The 26,688-nt window shown below is 36.6% G+C and overlaps 1 protein-coding gene across 1 annotated transcript; it reads left to right on the forward strand.

Moving 5' to 3' along the window:
- Positions 1-5,331: 5,331 nt before the first annotated feature.
- LOC100485054 (vitellogenin-A2-like) lies at positions 5,332-25,394 on the forward strand. The gene is made up of 35 exons (XM_002931697.4): positions 5,332-5,406; positions 5,641-5,661; positions 5,750-5,901; positions 6,537-6,788; positions 6,960-7,121; positions 7,208-7,356; positions 8,086-8,236; positions 9,514-9,671; positions 9,908-10,073; positions 10,690-10,815; positions 11,040-11,258; positions 11,545-11,768; positions 12,522-12,619; positions 12,730-12,854; positions 13,198-13,299; positions 13,404-13,523; positions 14,438-14,627; positions 14,710-14,803; positions 14,969-15,154; positions 15,947-16,094; positions 16,506-16,725; positions 16,817-16,989; positions 17,073-17,675; positions 17,895-17,945; positions 19,455-19,541; positions 19,626-19,835; positions 19,936-20,078; positions 21,462-21,600; positions 21,804-21,939; positions 22,021-22,207; positions 22,494-22,588; positions 22,685-22,782; positions 23,870-24,029; positions 24,158-24,313; positions 25,116-25,394. Exons 1-35 carry the CDS (start codon positions 5,367-5,369, stop codon positions 25,229-25,231), a joined length of 5,457 nt encoding a protein of 1,818 aa, XP_002931743.3. The 5' UTR covers positions 5,332-5,366; the 3' UTR covers positions 25,232-25,394.
- Positions 25,395-26,688: the final 1,294 nt, after the last annotated feature.

The raw sequence follows: 26,688 nt of genomic DNA on the forward strand, positions 1-26,688 counted from the left end.
AAACGCAATGCGCATGCGTCCGTTTGCGTGTGAAAATGCGCCAAAGCTTGTGCACATTGACGTGACCGCATCAACGCGCGCGCAGATGCGCACAGGCGTGCGCAAATTAAGACATGCGAGACATGCGAATCGCCTGACAGTGTCCCTGACCACCATACATATTATTTAAGATTGCTGTATCATTACTGAGGCAGCATGTTTGTGTGGAATGCAGAATGCAGCAGAAATTGTTTGGAGCTCCTATAATTAGGCCATACTAATGAATTTATTAAAAAAAATATATTATATAATAAAGGAACCTGCTTTATGAAAACGATTCCTTGTTTTACTAAACATGCTGTTCATGTTGGCATCTGCTATTGCACATGCTGGTGCCAGATTTGTAAAACCATAAATAGCATGGAAATTATAATGTGTTTTTAAAATCATAGATGTATCTTTAGATCTGCCTGAAAACCAAATAAGTCTGGAAAAGTCCAAAGCTTTCCATGATAAGGGTGAAGCCCACACGGCCTGTTCATGTGACACATCCCTATGTGCAACATAGATAAAGCAAGCTTCTTATATTATTTTTGGCTTGATAATTAGTCTTGATTGGCATGAACTTCATGAATGTGTAACCTTGAACCTTAAAAAAACAGATTAAAATTCATAATTTACCCTTTAAATAAAAAGTGTGTATACTAGTGTGCATTCAAAAACTGACTTTGTCTTGCTTCTTTAAATGTTAAAATTATACATTCTGCTTTAAATCATGATCCTACAATTCTAACCACCAATGCTGTTTATTGACACAGCTTTCCTCCTCCTCACTTAACTTGATGGTTCATACCATCTCTACCATCTGTAAATTTCACAGCTTTCTATTCACTTGTATTAAGAAACATACCTGTATGTATGAAAGTGTGAAAACAAAGTCAGCTTTTTGTGATCGTAATTCCTGACGTGTAGCTTTCATTCCACCTTTTTTCAGTCTGGAATTGAATTAGGTAAAAATATGGTGGGATTTCACGCACCATCACATTTAACCATCCCAAGATTCCCTCTTATTATGATCCCAGCAAGATTAAAGACAACCTAGCCTCAAATTAAATGTTAGTAAGTTAGTACAGGTATTCAGAATGCTCATGATTTGGGTTTTTCCAGATAAAGGGTCTTTCCATAATTTGGATCTCCATACCTAAAATTTTTTAAACACTAAATAAACCCAAAAGGATTGTTTGTTTGCTTGCTACCAATATAGTTTCATGCAGCTTAATTGTGATCAAGTACATGGTACTGTTTTATTATTAGAGAAAAAGGAAATTATTTTTAAAAAATAGAATTATTTGATTAAAATGGATTCTATGGGAGACAAAATTCGGAGCTTTCTTGCTAATGGGTTTCTGGATATTGGATCCGATATCTCTAAAAAGAAAAACTCATTGACAGTTTTTCCTTCTAAAGGTTATACCATATGGATAGAATACACAGTATTTCCTGCTTCTATTATAGACAGTGCTAGAATGCAGACCAGCTCATAGCTTGCCTCTTCTTAACTTATTGCAACTGTACCTTGTATTTATTATCATACTTTGTATTTATCTATTATTTTAATAACCTTCTGTTTATTGTATTAATTTATTGTTCTACTGTACAGCACTACATACATAAGTAGTGCTATATAAATAAAGATATACATACATACAGTATCTGTTGTATCTGTTACTTTTAGGAACTTTTGAGATTTGAACCCTGCACAGCCTGTTCTGGTACCAGGTTCTACTGTATATATAGATAATATAAATATATATAGACATAAAGTAGATAGACTTGTGTCTTTTTCAACACAAGTTACTATATTACTAAATATTCTAGTGAAGAAATATTGTTTTTCTTTGAATTACAGGTATGGGATCCATTATCCAAAAACCCGTTATTATGGGAAGGCCATCTCCCATAGACTCAATTTTAATCAAATCATTCACATTTTTAAAAATAATTTCCTTTTTCTCTGTAATAATAATAATACAATAATTTGTACTTGATCCCAACTAAAAAATAACGAAGCCTTACTGGTGGCAAAACAATCATATTGGGTTTGTTTAATGGTTTTTGTAGTAGTCTTAAGGTACAAAGATCCAAATTACAGAAAGATCCCTTATCCGGAAAACCTCTGGCCCCCAGCATTCTGGATTACAGTCCCCATACCTGTATTACCAGGCAGTTGTTTTTCATTAATATTTAAAAATACAATCATTGAAGATATGTGTCATATATTATATATTAAACATAAAATTATAACTTAACTATACATTCTTACATTTGTGAACATTATAGGTATCTATAAATACACACACACATTCACATATATAATATATACACATATAATACATCACATTTCTATGTTTTCTCTCTTTGTTACTTATTTTTAGTTCTACATATCAGAGTTGATAATGACCCAGGAGTATAACCTGACCCTACCAGAATGTTAAAATTGTGAAATTATATTGGCAGCATTCTCTGTCAGCCTATAAAAACACCGGTTGAAGGTTTCTCATTTACAGATATAATCATGACCTGACCACTTTCAAAGTGTTAGATTAGAACTCACCACAGAAAAATGGATCTCTCTCTATTTATTTCTATGGAATTTTTAGAAGTGTATTAATTAATTTTAGAAATGTGTTTCAGAATACACTTTTAAAAATCTCACACTTTGCCCCCAATAAGTCATGACCATGGCATGATGAATATCCAGCCCTAAAATGTATTAAGTACATGCATAAAACTTTTGTGTTTACAAATGTGCCTATTTATCACCAGAATAGTCACCGTACCAGGAATGACTGAGAAAAATTTTATATTCTGTAAATAATGTATTGAAAAAAAATAAAGTGAAATAAATTGGTGGCTGGCCAGTCTAGAATTCAGAAATGTATAAAATAGTTAAAACATTTACAAAAATATAAATTGCATTCTATAACTAAAATCTGCAGGAACAGCAGTATGAACTGTCAAGTGGATGGTTACTATATAGCAGTGACAGGTCGTGAGCTGGAGACCCCAATTGGCCATGTGATTTAGCCTAAACTATGGTAACCAATGAGAGCATGTTCCACAGAAAGAAAAGGGAAAGTAAGTGGTGATGCTGTTTGTCTATATCAGTGATCCCCAACCAGTGGCTCGTGAGTAACATGTTGCTCCCCAACCCCTTGGATGTTGCTCCCAGTGGCCTCAAAGCATATTCTTATTGTTGAATTCTTGGCTTGGATGCAAGTTTTGGTTGCATACAAACCCAATTTAATGCCAAACAGAGCCTTCTGTAGGCTGCCAGTCCACATGGGCCCTATTAAATAGCCAATTATTGCTCTCATTGGCACCACCAGGAACCTTTTTTATGCATGTGTTGCTCTCCAACCCTTTTTCCATTTGAATGTGGCTCACAGGTATAAAAGGGTGGGAATCCCTGGTCTATATGCTGATTTCTGACTACCACACTGGCAAAAAAAAAGTTCTACTGTGGGGCACATTTCCTAAGATTCGATAGTTTTTTGGGCTAAAATCACGATATGGTAAAAATTTGTAGTAACTATGATCATTTCTGATGTTTTAAAATGTCATAAAAATTATTTTCTTGGTCGTACGAAAATATTGCAATTGCGTTCCGGAAGTCACAAAATTTTTGTGCCGAAAAGTTCATTAAGCCACAAAAACCTTTCTTGCTTTGATGCCTTCCATGTCTGGCTTTGGAAGCCTTCCATAGGACTCAATGGTTCTCAACAGATCAAACCCGGCGAAAAGATAGTCCCGAGGAAAGTTTAACTAAAGCTTTAAAGAATTCCGAAATGTTCGTAGGTTTTACACAAAATATGATTTTACCATGGTTTTTTAATAAAAACCACGAAAAAGTTGTGGAATTTTAATGAACTTTTCGCATACATTCCGAAATGTTCTATAAGTTAAAAGAAAGTTGGAAAAAATACAAAATTATCTCAAAAAAGGTTAGTAAATGGGCCCCTAAACCTTAATGCATTTTAAACATAGCATATTTCTTTACATCCCCCTTGTTGACCAGACATTTTAGTAAGGGAGCTGCTGCCATACCTCAGTCCTTTCTCTTGGTACTGTTCTAATTAGACCAAGCTAGTAATGATGTGAAGTTGTGGAATTCCCTCCCCTAATCAGTCGTGCTGGCTGATACATTATATAGCTTTAAGAAGGGGTTGGATGACTTTTTAGCAATTAAGGGAATACAGGGTTATGGGTAATAGCTCTTAGTACAAGTTGATCCAGGTACTGGTCCGATTGCCATCTTGGAGTCGGGAATTTTTTTCCCCTCTGCGGCAATTTAGAGAGGCTTCAGATGGAGTTTTTTGCCTTCCTCTGGATCAACTAGAAGTTAGGCAGGTTATATATAGGCATTATGGTTGAACGTGATGGGCGTGTGTCTTTTTTCAACCTAACTTACTATGTTACTATGTTACTGTAATACTTGTCTGTAACCATCGGAAGCACACTGTACTGCACTTGTGCTATCAGTTCAATGTAATGTCGGCTGGACAAAATGACATGACAAACATATTCAGGCAATTGTTCTACAGCAGAATGCTGTTTATGCTATTATATTCCAGAAGGTTGAAATGCCACACATTTCCCTTGTACCATTGCCCTTTGAATCCCCCCCCTCTTTTGAGGCCTAAAACTTTGGGGCTGATGAATGACATATCAAGCTAGTAAATCCTATAGGATTCACAGCAGCTCTAACATCCATCTGAACCCTTGCTCCCCAGCGCATATCAAATTTGTGGATAAAAGATTTCGACAATTGTATACTGCACTGAGATACATCATAATAACTATAACTACTGCTTGATAACATTTTACAAGGAATTATAAATAAGTCCCTAAATATTGGCTGCAATATATTTTGTAGTAACACCAGAGACAATTTTAATAAAACAGATTTTAAAATTATATTTATTGTGTGCTCTTTGATTTATTAGTTATACATAGTCACTTTGACTTGATCTGTCCAGGTTTGACAAGGGTCACAATGACCTCAACAAGGTTCGTTTAGATTGCAACCAGGCCAAATAGATTAGAGAAGAAATTACAAAATATAACTTTCAAATATAATGACATGAATGTCATGAATGTACACATTTGCATAAGTCTATACATACATTGCTGAATCATACTTGTCCATACAATAAAAAAACATTTGGTGGTGTTTTTTCTTACCTGCATGCAAACTTAATATAGTGATGTAACTATTTGCACAACCTGATAACAATTTCTGAATAAAGCCTCCAAAAAGTCACGTGTTACAAAATTTCCTGCAATAAATATTGCAGGCTGTGCATGGTTCAGTGTTCACCACAACCATGAGGGGAATCATCCTAGCACTTTTGCTCGCATTAGCGTGTAAGTAGGAATCTAGTGATGTGTTGCAGATGGACTTTTGAATAAAAAAAGTTCACAGTAGCTTTCTAAAATTATTTTATTAACTGCTCCCTAGAAAATTTTTTTATACTCATGCCAATGGTTAAAATATAAATAATACTGGAGCTGTATATAATAGTTATTGTATATTATTTGGTAAAAAAAACCCAGCAGAAGTATTGTTATAACTCATTTACTTCTTGTGTTTTTTTCTAGGCTCTGAAAGAACCCAAATAGGTAGGTTTTGTGCTTAGATCACTAATACACAGCTCATAATAAAAACTTTACATGACATTGACAGTTCTCTTGCCTTTGTCTTTTGTAGAGCCTGTGTTCAGTGAAAGCAAGACATCTGTGTATAACTATGAAGCTGTTATCCTAAATGGATTTCCTGAAAGTGGTTTGTCCCGGGCTGGTATTAAAATTAACTGCAAGGTTGAGATCAGCGCCTTTGCTCAAAGGTCCTACTTTATAAAGGTAAGTGCCACTTGTTCAGTATTCAAGATATTTTAAAATATTTAAAAAAAAAAAAAAAGTAAAAGCTTAACACCCATGTAAAAACTTCTTAGAATAGGTTCATCTGTAACATGCCAAGTTTAAATGTGAAGTAACTGACATTAGCACAAATAAAGGGAATGCTTATAAAAAAATGGACCAAATCATGTTTTAAGCATGTTTGGTGCATGAATAAGGCAAATATAATAAAGCAAAATGACCTGTTACAATAGTTTTGTGCATTATTTTTTAGTGCTTTTGTTTTTTCTTAGATAATCTATTATTATATTTGCCTTAGATGTTAGTTATTTTACAGTGAGTCAGGTAGGACAATCTAAAGGACATGCTTGTTGTTTTTTTTTTTTATAAATTCATACATTTTGACCAGTTTTCTTTTTGTTTCAGGACATTTTACATGTTACTTGCACTGGCAATTTAAAGCTAGCAGTCCTTTTAAACAGTTATATTAATAGTAGTTTAGACACATGACCTTTTCTATATATAAATAAGAAAGACCTCGCACTACAGTCTGACTCCAGGGTGCATAGTGTGTATATTTGGATATTTAACACTATAATCTTTATCCTAACATGACCTTTTCTATTCTTCCATTTTAGATTCAGTCCCCAGAAATAAAGGAGTACAATGGTGTTTGGCCCAAAGACCCATTCACTCGCTCCTCAAAACTGACTCAAGCTCTTGCAGATCAGCTTACCAAACCAGCAAAGTTTGTATACAGTAATGGCCGTGTTGGAGACATTTTTGTTCCTGATGATGTTTCAGATACTGTTGTAAATATCTACAGAGGAATTATAAATCTGTTTCAGCTCACCATAAAGAAATCCCAGAACGTGTATGACCTTCAAGAGGTTGGTGTAGCCTTCTAAATATCACTATATAGCTGTAATGCCCAAACTATAATTGGGCCTTACACATATATAAACATACACATTGAAATATTTCACACTTTGATATCATTAATAAAACAATGGGTTTTTCTGCTGCGTTCTTATAGTTTTGCATTGAACTCTTTTCTATAGTCTAGCGTTGGTGGCATCTGTCACACAAGATATGTGCTTCAGGAAGACAGGAGGGGAGACCGGATCAATATTATCAAGGCTACAGACTTTAGTAACTGTCAAGAAAAAGTGTCCAAGGGCATTGGTTTTGATTTAACTGAAAGCTGTGCGTCTTGTAAACAGGTATGCTGTATATACTATTTATATGAAGTGCTTGTAGACCACCTTAATATCTAAAATTGAACTACAGTGATTAATTTCTTCTACAGATACATAGAAACATACATGGTGCTGCAACTTACACATATAAACTGAAGGCCAGAGATCAGGGTACTGTCATCATGGAAGTCACATCTCGACAGGTCATCCAGTTCACTCCATTTGCTGAACGTAATGGGGCTGGTACAATGGAAGCAAGGTGGGTGGTGCAACAGGCATTTAACACTTTCAAAGGGTTGTAGAATGTAGTCCTGCTTTACTACAACTATTGCATTGTTACAGAATTGTTTCTAGTTTGTCTGCTACAAGCAAATGCATCAAACACTCACTTTGTATATAAGGGTGTAATTCGTTATACCTAAAAATATTATATCCTGTTGAAAGGCACTAGCTATAGAGTTCCTAGATTTTACGGATGTGGGCTATAGTTTGAAAATAGTTACAGAATTAAAGTTTCCCATTTATATTTAAATATAAAGTTTACTTAATATTTGAATAATGGGTTGTACCCAGAGGAGTGGATGTTTTTGTGGACAAAGCTGGGCTGCTGTTACCCGCTGATCACCAACTACCTAAGAAAAGAGGTAGCTTTTCTGCTCTCTTTTTGCTGTTGTGTTAGTAACATGACCAAACCATATACCTTCAGCTTGTTCTGAAACGCTATAACCATTAGATAGCAGTGTCAGAGGACAATGAATCTGGTAGCTAAACAATGCAGTCTGCCTAGTGCCTAGCAATCTTGGTCATAGCTTACTATTCTAAAACATTCCCATGAGTTTAGAATGAAGAAATAAGAATATCTATAATTTTTAAACTCTACTCTTGGATTTTACTTAGAGAACTGTGGAAATCATTTTAAGTATGGTATTAAAGATATTTTTTATATCAGGACATGTGACATTTCCTTCTATTGCTTCTCATTGATCAGACAAATACTTGTATGGATCGGAAGCAAAAGTGGCCATATGAATCCTCCTCAGATTCAGCTTAAGAACCGTGGAAATCTTCACTATCAATTTGCATCAGAACTTCACCAAATGCCAATCCATTTAATGAAGACTAAGAGCCCAGAAGCTCAGGTATTCTTGGTTTAGTGACCACCAATGTAAATTATATATTACTATATTGACTGACTGTTTAAAAACATAACACTATATAATAAAATAGAAATTATCCTTTACTCATAGCCAAAGTTACATTTAAAAAGTACTCAGTCAGGATTGGGGGCAATTCTTGGTGTAGTCATAATTGTTTTCTTTTTTTATGAAAACATCCAAACCTATTATAAATGTATTCAAAAATTGAGCTGTCAGTCATATTGCATGCCTCACTTCTGTGCATAGAGGGGTGGCAGTCAATTACTTTTACTTTCCACCTCCTAGATGTCACTGTCTATAACCATGTATTCTGTGCATGGGTATTTTGTTTTGTATCTCCCTAAAATTTGCCTTAATAACAGTGTCCACAAAATGCTGCCTGCCTGCGTGTGTGAATTCCAATTTATATTTTAGTTAAAAATCCCATGTCCAAATGTTTATCTGCCTTCTTTTCCCACCTTTGTCAGAACTTCTGCAACTATGACAGCCCAATATCTTGCTGTACAATAGAATACATAAGACGTTAATACACTAGAATCTAGTGTCACTTACCTTATACTACACTACCTATATTATCCCTAGTTGTCCTGCTTCCTGTGCCATTAAATAAAGTTCTTTGCACTCCTTAAATAGATTAACAAAGAGCTGTACCTTTGTCTTAAAACAACACTACCTGTGTCCAGAGGTGCTGTCTGCAGAGGAAGTGGTAGATGGTTGGTACATGGGCTTCAACTGGAATGATTCCACAATTGCATGTTATTCAGATATGCAAGCTAGGGTGTACCAGGGGTTGCAAGGCACCAGGGACTTCTATACTATGGCAGGTGTACAGGTACAAGTGCCTGACAATGGTGTGTTCTTCACATTGCACTAGATTTGCAACAGCTATTCCACCCAAGGGATTGGTTTATGAGCCCAATTTCTTGCCAATTTACTCCTTATAGTCCTGCTTGATAATAATTATTAAAGTTGCGTGACAAAATAAATGTTTCAGTCTAGTTCAATTGCTGACCCCTTCTTTTGTCTCTCTCTTCATTTTTTATCAAAAGCTTCACTGTTTTGGGTCCCTTATATTTTCAACAGTTTAGATTATAAGTTCTATTGAGCAGGGATTTATGCATGTACCCCTCTTTTGTACAGTGATGCAAAATGTGTGTGTTTATAATAATAATTAATAATAATAACAATCCGTTGTTCATAGATTCTTAATAGAATTGATATTACATTTCTGATTATTACATTTCTCTTCCTTCCAACAGGCAGTGGAAGTTTTGCAGCATCTGATACAGGACACACAGCAGCAAATACGTGAAGATGCCCCAGCCAAGTTCCTCCAGCTGATCCAGCTTCTGCGTGCATCAGACTTTGAAAATATTCAGGCACTTTGGAAACAGTTTGCACAAAGAACTCAGTACAGGTTGTTATTTAAATATGCAGTTCAGTTTTTGCATAAGCTATATGTGTCTGTGCAATGTATTGTAGCTAATTGTTGTTTTATCGGATAACCACTTTACTCAGGTAAAAATGTAAACAAGTAGGGAGGGAATGAATGAGCTTGTAAGCTATGTCCTAATGCCATACAATCAAGTAGGATGAGTGTTACTTATGAATGGGGTATATTGTATTATTAAAACCAATCTATGATTAATGCAGGCGCTGGTTGCTTGATGCCATCCCCATGGCTGGTACAGTGGATTGTCTGAAACTTATCAAGCAACTTATTCACAACGAGGAGCTGAGTCCTCAGGAAGCAGCAGTTACCATTACCTTTGCAATGCGTTCTGCTAGGCCAAGCCAGCAAGCCTTACAACTCTCTGCAGTAAGTCTAACTACTACATACTCTGTTACTCTCACTTATATGTACTTTTTCTATTTTACACAAAATTGTTATTTACACAAATAAGATCTATATATAGTAATCTTACTGCTGTTGTACCTAATGCCAGTCTATGCATACACTGCATATACATATTGTCTAAAAATAAGGAAAACATGCAGTATATGTGCATTGCCTCTAACTGTAATATATTTTACTTGGAACAGGTGGATATAATATAATATTATACCATAACAATTGCAAATGGTGCAAAGTGCTATCTAGCTTCTTCCATGTTTGTAGAATGAGATACAGCAACATAGAGCTGTGGCCCTTGAGCTCAGACTGATACAGAAATAATCCAGACCCTCATTAGTGTTTTGGTTCAGTGATTTAATCACTGAGACAGTGTTTTTCATGAAATGATTGGTGGGAGCATTTCAAAGTGGAATAGGAATATCATAAAACACAGTCCCTAAGAGCATGTTTTTTTATTTTTTTTTTCTGGCCAGAGTGCAGATTTAAGCAATTTACGTTGACATAAAATGTAATGTAAGAATAATTTTAGAAAGAAATGTATTACATGTGCATATTTTCACATACGCAGTTTTATTTGTAGGATTTTGTGCAAGATTCAAAAGTGCAGAAATATAACACAGTACACAAAGCTGCTATCCTCGCCTACGGAACCATGGTCAAAAAGTACTGCGATCAGTTATCAAGCTGCCCTGAGCACGCACTAGAGGTAAGGAATCCACAACCCCAATAAATGTTAAGTTGAATAACTAAAGAATTATGAATCAATATTGAGTCATTTTACACAACTATACTGTACGCAAAAACATTCAAATCTTTTAGAAGCCTAAGTTTTGTCTAGCTGTCTCGCAGAGTATTTATAAGGTTTAGAAACACTTATAAATATTATGTAGTCTCACTTACCTGCCAATAATGCTGTGGATTCTGTTTCAGCCCCTTCATGAATTAGCTGCTGAAGCTGCCAACAAGGGCCATGCAGAAATAATTGCTTTGGCTCTAAAGGCTCTAGGGAATGCTGGGCAGCCTGAAAGTATTAAGCAGATCCAGAAATTTTTGCCTGCAATTACTTCTAGCGCCTATCAACTTCCTGTTGGAATTCAGACTGATGCTGTAATGGCCCTGAGAAACATAGCCAAGCAAGAACCACGTAAAGTAAGATACACGCTCTGTTCTATTTTATCTATATACAATATACAGCTGATACTGGTTTCTTTTACATTCACATAATAATTACAAATCAGTGAATACAGACTTCTCTCCATGGCAATAGATGCATTCAGTGCTCAGTGAATATGTCTGAACAGTTAATTTGCTTTTTGATTCCACACTGTTGGGTATTACTAATACGCATGGGTTGGCACCATAGGTATATACATTTTCGACATTTTAGAAATTCATTGCAAGAAGACTGAGAAACATTCTTTTTTCTTATTTTTAGGTTCGAGAAATCCTTCTCCAGATTTTCATGGACCGTGATGCTCGCACTGAAGTTCGCATGATGGCATGTTTGGCTTTGTTTGAGACCAAGCCTGGTCTGGCAACGGTGACCACCATTGCAAATGTGGCAGCAAGAGAGAGCAAGACCAACCTTCAGCTTGCAAGCTTCACCTACTCCCAAATGAAGGCACTGGCAAAAAGCAGTGTAGCTCAGCTGAAGCCACTGTAAGTACAAAGCAACCAAAAAGCCATTAATTAAGATGAGTTTAGAGTTCTGAGTATGTCAAAACAATAGGGTTGATTCACTAAAGTGCGATAATCGTTATCGCATGCTTTTTTTGCTTTAAAATTGACGCAAAAAAAAATGCGCAATTCGCTAAAGTATTAATTGCGTGCGTTAAGACGCATAGCGCATGCGCTAAATAACGCATGATTGCAAGACGTTAATTTTAACGCATTGCGTTAATTCTCGCATAGAAATAATACTAACGCATGATTCACAAACACATTAGAAGCGTTAGACACACTAAATATTGCATTAGTCTATGCGAAAGTAATGGCGTGTATGGCTAATATGGTGTGCGTTTTTTCACACACGGTGACAATTTGTGCGCGCTACGTTAATTAGCACACGTTGCATCAAATACTGCACGAAAATGGTCTTCGCGAGTTAAATAACGCAAACAGCATTGCGTCTTAATTTTGACACGTGTCCTTTTAGTGAATCGATCGTTAAGTCGCAAAAAATAAGACGCAATATCATTTTTAACGCATGCTATAAATAGCGCTCATTTTAATTCTTGTGCTGAATTATATTGAAACTATTATGTCTCAATACAAATACAAATCTAACATGAACAAACACCAATGTATCTTAATTTATTGGCCCTGTGTAAAAGCTCAGGCTTAATAATTCAATTAATAGAAATGTGACACAACATACACTTTTATAGTCCTGAAAATACGTCTCACCTTTAGGGCGGCAGCGTGCACTGTTGCTCTTAAGATTTTGAATCCAAGCCTTGACAACCTGGGATACCGGTACAGCAAAGTAATGCGGGTAGATACATTCAAATGTAAGTAAATAAGAAATACATTATAAAATGTAATCCTTCCTGAAATTCTGATCCTGTAAATAATCATGGCACAAAGACAAGAGACAATATTTTATTTGTAATTCCTACAGACAATCTTATGGCTGGTGGTGCTGGTAAAGTCTACATTATGAACAGTGCCAATACAATGTTCCCAGTTTTTATTCTTGCTAAATTCCGAGAGTACCTGGCTGGAATAGAGAGTGACATACTAGAGGTAAGTGTTGAACATGAATTTGCCATAGGCAGCTCTCATTTTAGGTAGAATGGTTTAGTATCATTAAGGTTTAGTCAACAAGGACTAGGCTTTAGTCATTGCATAGTTATATGTTAACATTTCTACATCTTTAAGTAATCAAGTAAAATATCACAATTTGCTTTCAATAGCTTTTGCCAATACAGGAGAGAAAGAATATTTGGTCTAAAACTAGCCATATTATTTTAATACATCAAAATAAAAAATCTTATGCTTTAATAATACCTATAAAACTTTGTGTGACATTCAATATTTGCTACTTGACAAATATCATTTTACATTTTTCTGTTTTTTTTTAATGCAGATTGGTATAAGGGGAGAAGGGATAGAAGAATTTCTTAGAAAACAAAACACTCAGTTTGCTGATTTTCCCATGCACAAGAAAATCTCTCAGATTGTGAAAACTGTAAGTATTTAGATTTTGCCAAATCCCTATGTTTATAATTATGCCAAAATATTTCCCTTCAGTAGGAGTACAGTAGTGACTAACTTTATTATTTATCCTTTCAGATGCTGGGATTTAAGGGACTGCCTTCCCAGAAACCTCTCCTATCTGGCTATGTCAAGCTTCTAGGCCAAGAAATTGCCTTCACTAATATCAATAAAGAAGTCATTCAAAATATTATTCGGGTAGGTAATGCTGATATTGTTAGCTCTTTGGCAAATGAAGCTGCCTTCTATCATTCTGGATAGGTGGTAATTATTCTGAAATTTATATTGGGGCTTATAAATAAATATATAAATGCACATTTAATTAACACAAAAAACATGCAAAACATGGTTAATATTAATTTTACCTTTCTAATGCTGTGGCAGGTAAAAAATAAACAGCGATATTCCCTTTTGCACACAAATGCCATGAGTAAAAGTTTTCTATGCATGCCTACATCAGAGCTTTAACTGTTTAATACTGCAAAGGGTGCTTTAAAAAGCATTGAAATTCTTCACCCGGTTTTACACTACTGTTGTTAATATGACACAAGCTGTTGTTTTTTGACCTTTGACAGCCTCCATAACAGGTCTTGTCTGATTTATAGCTGTATTAAGATGGTTAATAAATAATGGTCAGTGATAAATATATATATATATACAGGTATAGGACCTGTTATCCAGAATGCTTGGGATCTAGGGCTTTCTGGATAAGGGATCTTTCCGTAATTTGGATCTCTATACCTTAAGTCTAATAAAAAATCAGTTTAAGACCATTTAAACGCCATAGGATTGTTTTGCCTCCAATATTTATATAATAAATTAATTATATCTTAGTTGGGATCAAGTACAAGGTACTGTTTTATTATTACAGAGAAAAAAGGAAATTATTTGTATAAATTAGAATTATTTGCTTATAATGGAGTCTATGGGAGATGGGCTTTCTGTAATTTGGAACTTTCTGGATAACGGGTTTCCAGATAAGGGATCCTATACCTGTACTTTGATTCAAGGCATATGAATATGAAATATTTGCACTTTACTACAAAAATGTTTTTTTGCATAACACCTTATGTGGCTGTGTGATTTTTTTTTTTTTTAATTTTACACACCAGGCACTGAATGAGCCAGCAGAGAGACACACTATGATTAGAAATTTGCTGAACAAGCTTCTTGGTGGAGTTGTAGGACAATATGCCAAAGCATGGATGACTGGGGAGTATCGATACATCATTCCGACCACTGTTGGTTTGCCAGCTGAGTTCAGTTTATACCATTCTGCTATTGTCAATGCAGCCGTCAACAGTAAGTCTTTACCTGTACCTATTAGTTTTCTTTCAGGGATTTCCTTGCGGTGTATGCATTTCTCTTAATTTATTTATTATAGGTGACATCAAAGTTAAACCCAATCCATCAGAAGATTTTAGTGTAGCCCAACTTCTGGAATCCCAAGTTCAACTCAATGCAGATGTGAAGCCAAGGTAGGAACAAAAACATTTTATTTTATATTATTGTGTCCTTACAATTAACTACAGATAAGCGTATTATAAAAATATCCTAAAAATCCCTAGTGAATAGAAATAGGCAATTACCTTTATCATGCTTTCTTTTTTTATTGACTTGTTTATTCTGAATTAATCTTACAGCTTGATGTTTTACAAAGTGGGTACAATGGGAATAAACAGTCGCCTACTCCAGGCAGGAATTGAGTTCCATGGCAAAGTGCATGCACATCTACCAGCTAAATTCACTGCTTATCTGGATATGAAAGAAAGAAACTTTAAAATAGAAACACCTCCATGTCAGCAAGAAAACCATCTGGTTGAATTAAGGTACTTTTCTAGATTTTTATTTTTTGGAAGCACACAAACTATCAATGAATGGGTAAAATATTGCATGAAATATAAACTTATATTTTCTCCAGGTAACATACTGTTAGATAGTTCCAGTACAGTTACAAAATGCATATAACTCATGTATGTTTTCTTTCTAACAGTCTGATCTCAGACAGAGGCAGGTCATTAAAAGTAAAAATATATATGCTACAGTTATTTCAAATGCTAAAAATATCAGTTGGCCTATTTACTATGAGCAAGTCTGTACACTGTACTGTTACCATTTGCACTCCTCATCATGGGCTGTTCCAGGGCTCCCACCTTGTGTCCAAAATGTTCCTGAAGAGCACATTTCAGGCCCACAGGCAGCCATGCATATGGAGAGAGATTTAATACTTTAGGGCTGTGACAGACAGGGAGATTAGTCGCCGTGCGACAAATCTTCCTTGTCGCGGGCAACTAATCTCCCTGATATGCCATCCCACCCCCTAGAACGTAAATCGATTTACATTCTCGCTGGTGGGATGGCTTTTCGGGGAGATTAGTCATGTGGCGACTCATCTCCCTGTCTTTCACAGCCCTTATGCTCCATTATGATATTCAAACCATTTTGCCAGTCGGCACCAACAGCTATTTTTCAGGGTCACAATGCAAAGTACAAAAAACATGTCACTTTTGACATGGTTTTTGCACATTGCCTCTTTGTAATGTTTGGAGATATTTGCACCTTTAATTAACTAGCACCCTAAGATTCCTTTGCAATTATGATTCAGTTGTTTTTTTTTTTAGAGCACAGACATTTGTTGTCACAAGAAATATAGAGGATTTGGACGCAGCAAAAAAGAACCTTGTGGTGCCTAGAAACAGTGAACCAAATATTCTGAAGAAACACTTTGATTCAACTGGAAGATCTTCTGCCGAAGGAGCAAGCATGATAGTAAGCAACCTGTTATTAGTAAAGGAAAGTTATTATAAGAATCATAGCAACCAGAAAGGATCATTTATGATTCCCCTGGGCAGAGGCCAGCCCTGTCTGAATGACACACAAGTTAGGGGATGGGTAGGGGGCAGTAGGGCAGAGATTTATGTGTATAATTATAAAGCTGCTAAGCACACCACTATACTTTTTGGGGTAGTTGCAGGTCTCTGCTATCTTCAAGAGGCAAAGGCAGTTGACAAACACTTTAAAACACTGTCTCAAAGGTTGTTAATGACCCCAAAGCCATCTATTTAATGGAAATGCTGCAAACACAAAAAAGTGATGTGATGAAACCATTTATGGACAATGGAACTTCTTAAAACCCTTTGTAGACAATGAAGTTTCTTCACACTTTTTTATTTACCCCAGGAGGTCTCTTCAGAAATGGCACCCAGGAAATACTCTAGAGAACCTGGACAGCACCAAAATGCTCCTGCTAATGTCAACTCGTATGATGCCTGCACTAAATTCTCTAAAGCCGGAGTTAATTTCTGTATCCAGTGCAAAACCCATAATGCTGCAGCTCACAGAAATACCTTCCTTTACCAAGCTATTGGGGAACATGAATTCAAACTCACAATGAAGCCAGGTATATAGTCCCAGCTCTGTGCTGTATAAATTACTTATCAGTAAATTTTCTAGTGGAGCATTTATGACATTTTTTGTGTATTTCTTTCCAGCTCGCACTGATAGAGTAATTGAAAAACTACAGCTGGAAATAGCAACTGGGCCTAAAGCTGCTTCAAAATTAATGGGCTTGGTAGAAGTTGAGGATACAAAAGGGGAACAGTTGGATGACGTTGCAGTTCAAAAGCGACTTAAATTGATCCTCGGAATAGATGATAGTGCAAAGGTAAGTAGAGGGCCCAAGAGTTAACATTTTCGTATTATCTGTCATAGCAATAAATAAATTATTATTACATATTGTTTCCTCAGAACACAAATGTAACTGCAATTCTACGCTCAAGGCCAAGTAAAAAAGAACACAAAGTACACAACAGAACACTTGATGCAGAAGTTGTACAAGCTAGAAAACAACAATCATCATCATCATCCTCCTCTTCATCTTCTTCATCATCTCCTTCATCTTCTTCATCTTCTTCCTCCTCCTCTTCATCTTCCTCTTCATCTTCTTCCTCTTCCTCCTCTTCTTATAGTCAAAGATCTAACAGAAGGAGGCATCAAAACCAACAGCAAGAGGAGTCCAGCAGCAGTAGCAGTCAGGAGCAGGACAAAAACAAAAATCGACAGGACAAAAACAAAAATCGTCAGGAGAATAGAAAACATGGCCAAAAGGCATGGAGTAGCAGCAGTAGTAGAAGCAGTAGTAGCAGCAGCAGCAGTAGTAGTAGCAGCAGCAGCAGCAGTAGTGAAAGCAGCCCATCAAGAAGCTACAAGGAAAGACAGCATGAAAATGACCAAAGAAAAAAACAGTCCCGTCAGAACCAACAGAACAAGAATAAATATTCCAGCAGTAGCAGCAGCAGCAGCAGTAGTAGTAGTAGTAGCAGCAGCAGTGAAATGTGGAGCAAGAAAAAGGTACAGTTAATAATACTTTAAATATCAATATTTCTTACCTAAATACATTAACTATTAGACAATACTACTTATGTTTACAGGACAAATAAAATCAAATATTTACCTATTCAGTAATAAATTCATATAATTCCAGAGATATACAAAGGTTTGCAATAAGTCATTCTTATGTCATATGTAGTAGGAGAATTATATTTTATGTAGCAATTTTTGTACCCACAGCATCATCGAAACTTCTATGATCTCCATTTCAGAAGAGCAGCTAGAACACAAGTGAGTTATGCTGATGCATTTACACATTCACTCAAGTTAAAGCTGGAAGAGAACAGTTACTAGTTCTTTAGCAGCCCAAAAATGCCCAATATTTCTGCACCCCAAAACCCCAAAACTGCAAGTGGGTGTTTGGTACATCTACTCAACCTGGCACCGATATTTGACATTAATTCTTAAATCCAAGTAGTCCTGGCACTGGAACTTTCTGTCCACTCAGTTAAACCAATTAATTATATGAATAGCAAAATAATGTATTCTTTTGGTATTTATTAACAAACTGCTATAGAACTGTCTATTGCTTTTCCTAAACTAATACCTCTTCTTACTGGTTTTATTAGAAACAAATGTTCCAGAACTTTATAATAAAAACACAAACTTGTACAGCCACTCCAGCCACATAACCAAATTATGCGAATTAATGCAAAAGCAGAAACCTATCATTACAGAAATGTATAGCAGGCCCAGAAAATTGAATAATATTAAAACAATATTACTTATCCACAGCTATAGTTTTAAGGCGTCCAAAAGCTCTAAATAATACACAGTTGGTAATCTTAAACTTTGTAGAGCTTACTTACAAGTGTTAGATACAATTGTGATTAACAGAAGTGCAGCCCTTAGATTCCATATACTAACTACTAGCACTGAACCCTTACACAGTGCAAACTGCACTTTATTTTTTGCACTGGATCCATCACTGTACTGAATGTCTTCCTTAAGCTGGCATTAAAGTGCACCTATCACCCTTCAATTGGTTACCCCACCAGAGGTGCAGAGCTAATAGGGCCCACATTCCGGTTGGGTAAAACATTGCTAGGCTGTCCAGCCCGGGAGGGAGCTCCTGGTGCGGATGGTCATGTTGTTTGCACATAATGAGCATGTCTCCCTGCTCAATCATTATGTGCATGAGTGGTGGATGTGATTCACTCTCCTACGTCACACACATACGCATAATGAGCAAGTTGTGGATGCTAGTGTGCAATATGTGCATGCTGTCACAACATGCCTACTTGTACTGGGAGCTCCCTCCTGGTGTGGGTAGCCTAGCCCTAGCCAGGGCTATTTTTTTTTTAACTATTATTTCCCCCAACCGCAGAGTGAGCTCTATTAGTCTGCACTAAAGGGAAACAATTTGAGGGTGATAGGTGTCCTTTAAGTACAGGGCTTTTGCACTTTAAACCTTTACAAGATCCTACTTGCACATTGAAAAATTCTTAAGTAAATTATCCATAAGGATAAGCGTTAGACCACACCAACCATATATTTTGGACAATAAAGGACTGGTGTGGTCTATTTAGTCATTAGCATTAGATCTACTAGTACAGCGCTGCGTACATAAGTAGCGCTTTATAAATAAAGATATACATACATACATCTACTAGTAGATTATGTTCTACTTTGGACACACTGACCTTACTCATAACACTTTCAACAAATGACAGAAAAGAGTTAAATAAACATGCAATAATCTAATGGATTCATAAAAATAAAATTGTGTTAAATTTCCAGAATACAAAACAACAAGGTTCACAATCGTCTTCTTCTTCTGAAAGTTCTTCTTCAAGCAGTCAGAGTGTTTCTGCAAATAGACACAAAGTGAGTGATGAATCCCAGGGATGCGAATAGGTTTATTATTCTGTGGAAATGTGTAACTAAAATATTCTTTATTGTGTTTTTTAGACCAAGTTCTTGGGTGACAAACAGTCCCCAGTATTTGTTGCAACTTTTAGAGCTGTGCTAAATGATAACACCAAGCAAGGATACCAGATGGTTCTCTATCAAGATTACCATTCTTCTAAGCAGCAAATTCAGGCATACGTCATGGATATTTCCAAAACTAGATGGGCAGCTTGTCTTGATGCTGTTGTAAATAACCAATATGATGCTCAGGTAAAGTTCACATTCTGCTGGAGTAATTGCTGTATCTCAAGTAACAATACAGATATCAGGTTTTTGCAACATAAAGTTTCACTAATATTCATCTATGCAGGCAAGTCTTAAGTGGGGTCAAAACTGCCAGGATTACAAGATCAATTTCAAGGCTCAAACGGGTCATTTTGGAAATCAACCAGCACTGAAGTTGACTGCTGACTTGCCAAAAATTCCATCAAAATGGAAATCAACAGGCAAATAGTAAGTTGAAAAACTGCCCTTAAGGAATTCACAAAAGTGAGACAGCATTTTAAGTAAATTTTGTATACATCTTTGTTTTAAGGGTAAGTAAAGCCCCTTTGGCAAATTTTTAGTTTAAGTGCCAATAGACAGCCCCCAACCAATGTGTCACTTGCCCCAACTTATTTGTGCCCCCATAGCATGTACAGAGCTGCTCAGTAAAGTTGGTGCCACTTTTCATTTTCAATCATTAGTACAAGGCACAGGTACAGTTGAGAATCACTTGATGACGACTGACAGGTTTAGGAGGAACTAACAACAAATTCAGAAAAAATGTTGCTTAAAATAAACCCATGTAAATGGGATTTTTTTTAAGAGTCTGGAATTCGTTCCCAGAATTCCTTTTGTTTGCTTTTGTCTGTGTGAGGCAGTCTCCTCAACCTTATTTATTTGTTTGTAGAACCAAATGGTGACTCTACCTAAGCTGATCAGAAAACCCTGCACTACACTGATGAGCCCCCAATAAGGGTGAAACCGGTCTGTAGTTGGGAATCTGATCAGCTATTGTCCTGGCTTCAGCTTCAAACCCAGTGGGTGAGCTGTAGCCTATAGGATAAACCCATGTAAATGGGATTTTTTTTAAGAGTCTGGAATTCGTTCCCAGAATTCCTTTTGTTTGCTTTTGTCTGTATGAGGCAGTCTCCTCAACCTTATTTATTTGTTTGTAGAACCAAATGGTGACTCTACCTAAGCTGATCAGAAAACCCTGCCCTACACTGATTAGCCCCAATAAGGGTGAAACCGGTCTGTAGTTGGGAATCTGATCAGCTATTGTCCTGGCTTCAGCTTCAAACCCAGTGGGTGAGCTGTAGCCTATAGGATAAACCCATGTAAATGGGATTTTTTTTAAGAGTCTGGAATTCGTTCCCAGAATTCCTTTTGTTTGCTTTTGTCTGTATGAGGCAGTCTCCTCAACCTTATTTATTTGTTTGTAGAACCAAATGGTGACTCTACCTAAGCTGATCAGAAAACCCTGCCCTACACTGATTAGCCCCAATAAGGGTGAAACCGGTCTGTAGTTGGGAATCTGATCAGCTATTGTCCTGGCTTCAGCTTCAAACCCAGTGGGTGAGCTGTAGCCTATAGGATAAACCCATGTAAATGGGATTTTTTTTAAGAGTCTGGAATTCGTTACCAGAATTCCTTTTGTTTGCTTTTGAAAATCTGGAAACTGTTAAAAAGACATATTCACAGAAGATGAGATAGAGGTTTGTGAATATGGTGGGAATCCAACAAATCAATCTCCACTATCTCCACTTAACTCAGCCCCTATGATCTATTTTTCTCTGTTATCTACTAATTTAAGTTTCTAAAATCATACACATACATATTTTGTCCCTTCAGTGTTGCTGATTATGTCCCTGGAGGAATGTATATGTTGGGATTCCAAGGTGAATACAGAAGGAACTCTCAGCGTCAAGTGAAACTTGTCTTTGCTCTTTCTTCTCCCAGAACATGTGACATTGTTATGCAAATGCCCAGGGTAATTATATAATATTTTCAGATAGAATCATATATAATCCTAAATCTCTTAACTACAACACTTATAATTGCCTTGCATGCTAAACATCTTAAACAAATAGTGTTGTTCTTTACCTATACATTATAGAATTATAGAATACAGTACATTGGTAAATTGTAATAAATATATTTATTAAGAATGTTCCTTGTCTGTTTAAATTGTAGTTTACAGTGTACTACAGGGCCTTGAGACTGCCTTTGTCAATTCCTGTCGGCCATCATGCAAAAGAAAGTGTACTGCAGACCCCAACATGGAATATATTTGCTGAAGCACCCCAAATAATCATGAACTCTCTACAAGGTTAGCCAAGTGATGCTACAGATGGTTCTGAAATACTTCATATAAAGCAATATATTATGCATCTTATACCTTCCTTTCCAGGTGAATGCAAAGTTGCCCAGAACCAAATCACAACCTTTAATGGCATAGAATTCGCTTCTGTTTTGCCTGAAAACTGCTACCATGTCCTGGCCCAAGACTGCAGCCATGAGCTGAAATTTATGATTTTGATGAGAAACTCAAAGGAGTCTCCTAATCACAAGGCTATTAATGTCAAACTTGGCGCATAGTAAGTTTAATAGTAGATAATTCTTAAGGGTAAAGGCACACAGAGCTACTAGTAGCAGCTACTTGTTATGGCTACTAAAAAAGACAATGCTGATCATGTACTGATAACTGTCTCTCTGTGTGTTTTAGCAGAGGCAATTCTCAGTATTGTCTATGGCAGGGTATTTTCTGACATTTAGTAGCCTTGAAAAAGTAGCTGCTAATAGTAGCCCAGTGTGTCTTCATCCTAACTGTAACAATTACACTTATCTAGTAATCGTTTGTTTCTCTTTCTTCACTATCAACAGTGATATAGATATGAACTACTCACCAAAATCACTTAAGATGAAGATTAATGGCATTGAAGTACCAGAAGAACGCCTTCCATATAAATCATTTGCAGGTAGAAGCATTCAATCACTCATTCAGCCTGTAGTAAAAGAAACAGTTATATGGGCACTTAAAGGTCAGGATTAAAAACAATATTTCCTGGTTTCAGACCCTACTGTTGAGATAAAGAAGAAAGGCGATGGCGTGTCAATATCTGCACCAGAATATGGCATTGAGTCACTTGATTTTGATGGACTGACTTTCAAGGTGCGTGCGGTTCAACAGTTATTAGGTGCCATAAGGTCTTATTTAATAAGTGCACCCTGCCCACACTTACAGCTTATAGGTGTAGGTTTTTACATTACTCCTATCAATAAAGCGCTGCCAAAGTGGGTGGAGGATACACTGAGGACCCTGTACCACTAATATGGCATGTGTTAAGTGACCCGCAGTTCTGTACCTTGCACCAGATTTAGCACAAGGTGTAAAGCTCAAGACACAGGAATCCCCAACTGCAAGGGGTCTGTAACTAAGCAGTAAGCAAGGGGTATGACTTAATTCATAAAGGACCCCTTTTGTCTTTTAATTTTAACCTTTGATTTTTTGTTAAACAATTGGTAAATGGAAAGATGTTATCTTAAAATTTATAGTACCAATAAAAGAGAAATTAGGAATTTCAAACTTTATAATACCTTATAATATACAACCATGACTTAAAAATAATTTACCGACAGTCGAGACAAATAAGAATCAAGGTAAACTTTATTGGGGCTGAATACAAACGGTTCTCCCACAGATGCTGACCTTATTGAGTTTTATTTTTAATATGGGACCTCAAAGGCTACACCATACTATTAAGTTCAAATGACCAATTTTGAATATAAAGAAACCGTCAAGTTTAATTTTTTTTTTCTTTTATTTTTATTTTCTTGTTGTGTCTTTCTTATTCACCCTTTGGCCCCACTATTTATCAAGAATGGGACCACTTCTCTCTTCCTTCTTCTCTCTTTCCTCTCTTCTCTCTTTAAGGATATAGATTGTTCAATACAAAATGACATTATATTGATATCCAACCTGTAAAAGTTAAAATGCAAATAAAAATCATTGAAAAGAAAAATCATTTACCATCATTATAGCATACATATTATTTAATATACATATATTTTTTACATGCATACACATTTCTACATTAAAGGTGAAAATATTTTTTGATCCTTTTTACCTGCAGTTTAATTGTTCTATGATATTTAAGTAGCAGTTCACAAGTGCAAATATTTGAGTTAGTACTTGGTATGTATCTAAATGAGCAATCTGCATTTGACATTATGAGTATACAGGGATGTCCTTTTTACAGATGAGAGCAGCGCTATGGATGAAAGGCAAGACTTGTGGAATCTGTGGTCACAATGATGATGAAAGTGAAAAGGAGTTTCAGATGCCAGATGGGTCTATGGCGAAAGATACAATGAGCTTTATTCATTCATGGATTCTCCCTGCAGAGTCCTGCTCTGAAGGTAATGGTTTATTTGTAAATATATTCCTAGCCTATGCCTATAGTTTGTATGGTCTAGATGTCCAAATGTACCTAAGGCCCATATTGCTTTGCTGTATTTTTGTCCTAATAACTACTTTTTTTATGTAGCTTGCAACCTGCAACGTTCTCTTGTGCAACTTGAAAAAGAGATTGATGAAGCAAATGTCAAGTGCTATTCTGTCCAGCCTGTTTTACGTTGTGCCAAAGGTTGCTCTCCAGTTAAGACTGCTGAAGTGTCTACTGGTTTCCACTGCCTGCCCTCTGGTGAGTGTGTAAAAATATAGTTAAAATCCTTTATCAAATACTGAAGGCTAAAAACAGCATCTGACATGCATACTTACTAACAAAAATCTTAATTTTTTTTTTTTTTTTTTATTTAGTGGAAATAGTTTTCAACTTTCTGTATCTATCACATTTAATCATGTATGTAACATGATAGATCAGAGTCAATTTACTGACTATTAAAACATATTGCTTTGTTTATTTAGTAAACATCCTTTATCTAGACCACTATAGTTCTTCCAAAACTCCCCTGTTATAATATTCCTTTACAGTGATCCCCAACCACATGTTGCTTACCAACCCCTTAGATGTTGCCCCCAGTGGCCTCAAAGCAGGTGCTTTTTTTGAATTTCTGTCTTGAAGGCAAGTTTTGGTTGGACAAAACAGGTGTACTGTCAAACAGAGCCTCCTATAGGCTGCCAGTCCACAGAGAGGCTGCCAAAAAGCCAATCGCAGCCTTTATTTGGAACCCCCCAGGAACTTTTTATGCTTGTGTTGCTTCCCAAATCTTTTTACAGTTGAGTGTGGCTTAAAGGTAAAAAAAGGTTGGAAAGCCCTGCTTTAAGAGATACCAGCATGTAATAAGGAAAAAAGGTATGAATTATAGTACACAACGTATGAATTATAGTACACAACGACAAGTATTTTAAGGCTGATATTTTTCTAAAGGAAAGGCTGACCAAAATATATCCCATTGTATGAAATAAAAATAATATCTTTATGAAATTAATAAGTATAATTTATTAATAAACAGCTACAGTAACCCCTTTTTTTTTATCTACAGATGCCTCTCTAGATCTTCCTACAAGTCAATCAAGACTGGAAAAGTCTGAAGATTTCTTTGAAAGGGTTGAAGCCCACACTGCCTGCTCATGTGAAACATCCCCATGTGCAGCATAGATCACTCGGATTTCTCAACTTATGTTTGTCAGTTACTTACATTATTCTTGTTAACTAATGTTATTAATGAATAACCTGCAAATGAGCAGTACCAGCCTTGTGAATCTGATATTCATTAATGAGCCTGTATATTCTATGTTAATTCCAATAAAAGTGTGCATTTAAAATCATTGGAAATGTTTGTCATAACATATTTTCGAATACAGTAGCTGCTATACATTAGTTCAGTGCTGTCCAACTGGCAGCCTGCGGGCCACTTCCGTCTCTTGGACCCCCTTTGTGTGGCCCCCACCTGTCTGACTGCTTACCTTTGTGTAAGATTTAAATTTAAATGGTATCAGTACTGAGATTAACTGGCCCCCTGCATGGTTTACACCTCAAATTCAGCCTGTAATCCCCTGTATTGTTTAAACATTTAATCCCTTTCACTGTTCACACCTTGTAATCGCAGTATTGTTCACCCCCCCCCACTGAATTGTTCACACCTCAGGCTCAGACTGTAAACACTCAATATTGTTCACCAGTTCACACCTCACCTATGCTACCTGTGTGTGCCTTACTGTGCCTGCCCTATGCTGCCTGTGTGTGCCATACTCTGCCTGCGCTATACTGCCTTTGTGCCATATTCTGCCAGCCCTACCCTGCTTGTGTGTGTCATACTCTGCCCAGTGTCGGACTGGGATTCCAAGGGCCCACCAGAAAACCTTAGACTGTGGGCCCACTTTTCAAACTATTTTTCATCCACCTCTATATTTTCCTAGTTTTTAATCTTTATGTACTATAATCTATTCAGGAGGGCCCATTGACACCTGGGCCCACCGGGAGTTTTCCTGGTATCCCTGTGGGCCAGTACGACACTGACTCTGCCTGCCCTATGCTGCCTGTGTGCCTTACTCTGCCTGCCCTATGCTGCCTGTGTGTGCCATACTCTGCCTGCCCTACCCTGCCTGTGTGTGCCATACTCTGCCTGCCCTATGCTGCCTGTGTGTGCCATACTCTGCCTGCCCTATGCTGCCTGTGGGAGGTGAACCTTGCAGGGGTTTGTTCTGGAAGTTTGTTAGCAGTTGGAAATAGTCCACACCCTAAGGTGTGTAATTATATGCTGGGGGTCGCTGTACTATCCACAGGGGAGGAGGGGGCATATTTATATTTAAGGGTGTGTCTTAATATGACATAATATAATTCTTTCACATATGAATGAAGGGTGATATCCCTACAGTGAGCACCAACCATTTGGGTTTTTGCTGTGCTACCACATTAATGTGGGTATGGTCTTAAATGCTCTTGTGATACCATGGGTACGGTTTGAAGTGGGTGCAGTTTAAAAAGGGGGAGTGGTCAAAACTGGCTTCCATTATCAGCCCTACACCATGTAGGTCAGGAAAATTCCATCCCTCAGTACCACAGAAGCTGGACAACACTGCATTAGTTTAATGAAGTAGCTGTTATACATTAGT

This window comes from Xenopus tropicalis, chromosome 4 (genome assembly GCF_000004195.4).
Source record: "Xenopus tropicalis strain Nigerian chromosome 4, UCB_Xtro_10.0, whole genome shotgun sequence".
NCBI lineage: Eukaryota > Metazoa > Chordata > Amphibia > Anura > Pipidae > Xenopus > Xenopus tropicalis.

Excerpts from the sequence above, each read along its gene's own strand:
- LOC100485054 (XM_002931697.4), top strand. The coding sequence starts at position 5,367 with ATGAGGGGAATCATCCTAGCACTTTTGCTCGCATTAGCGT. Across the intron at positions 8,237-9,513 it reads CTAAGAGCCCAGAAGCTCAG|GCAGTGGAAGTTTTGCAGCA; the intron begins GTATTCTTGGTT and ends TCCTTCCAACAG. Across the intron at positions 13,524-14,437 it reads TCATTCAAAATATTATTCGG|GCACTGAATGAGCCAGCAGA; the intron begins GTAGGTAATGCT and ends TTTACACACCAG.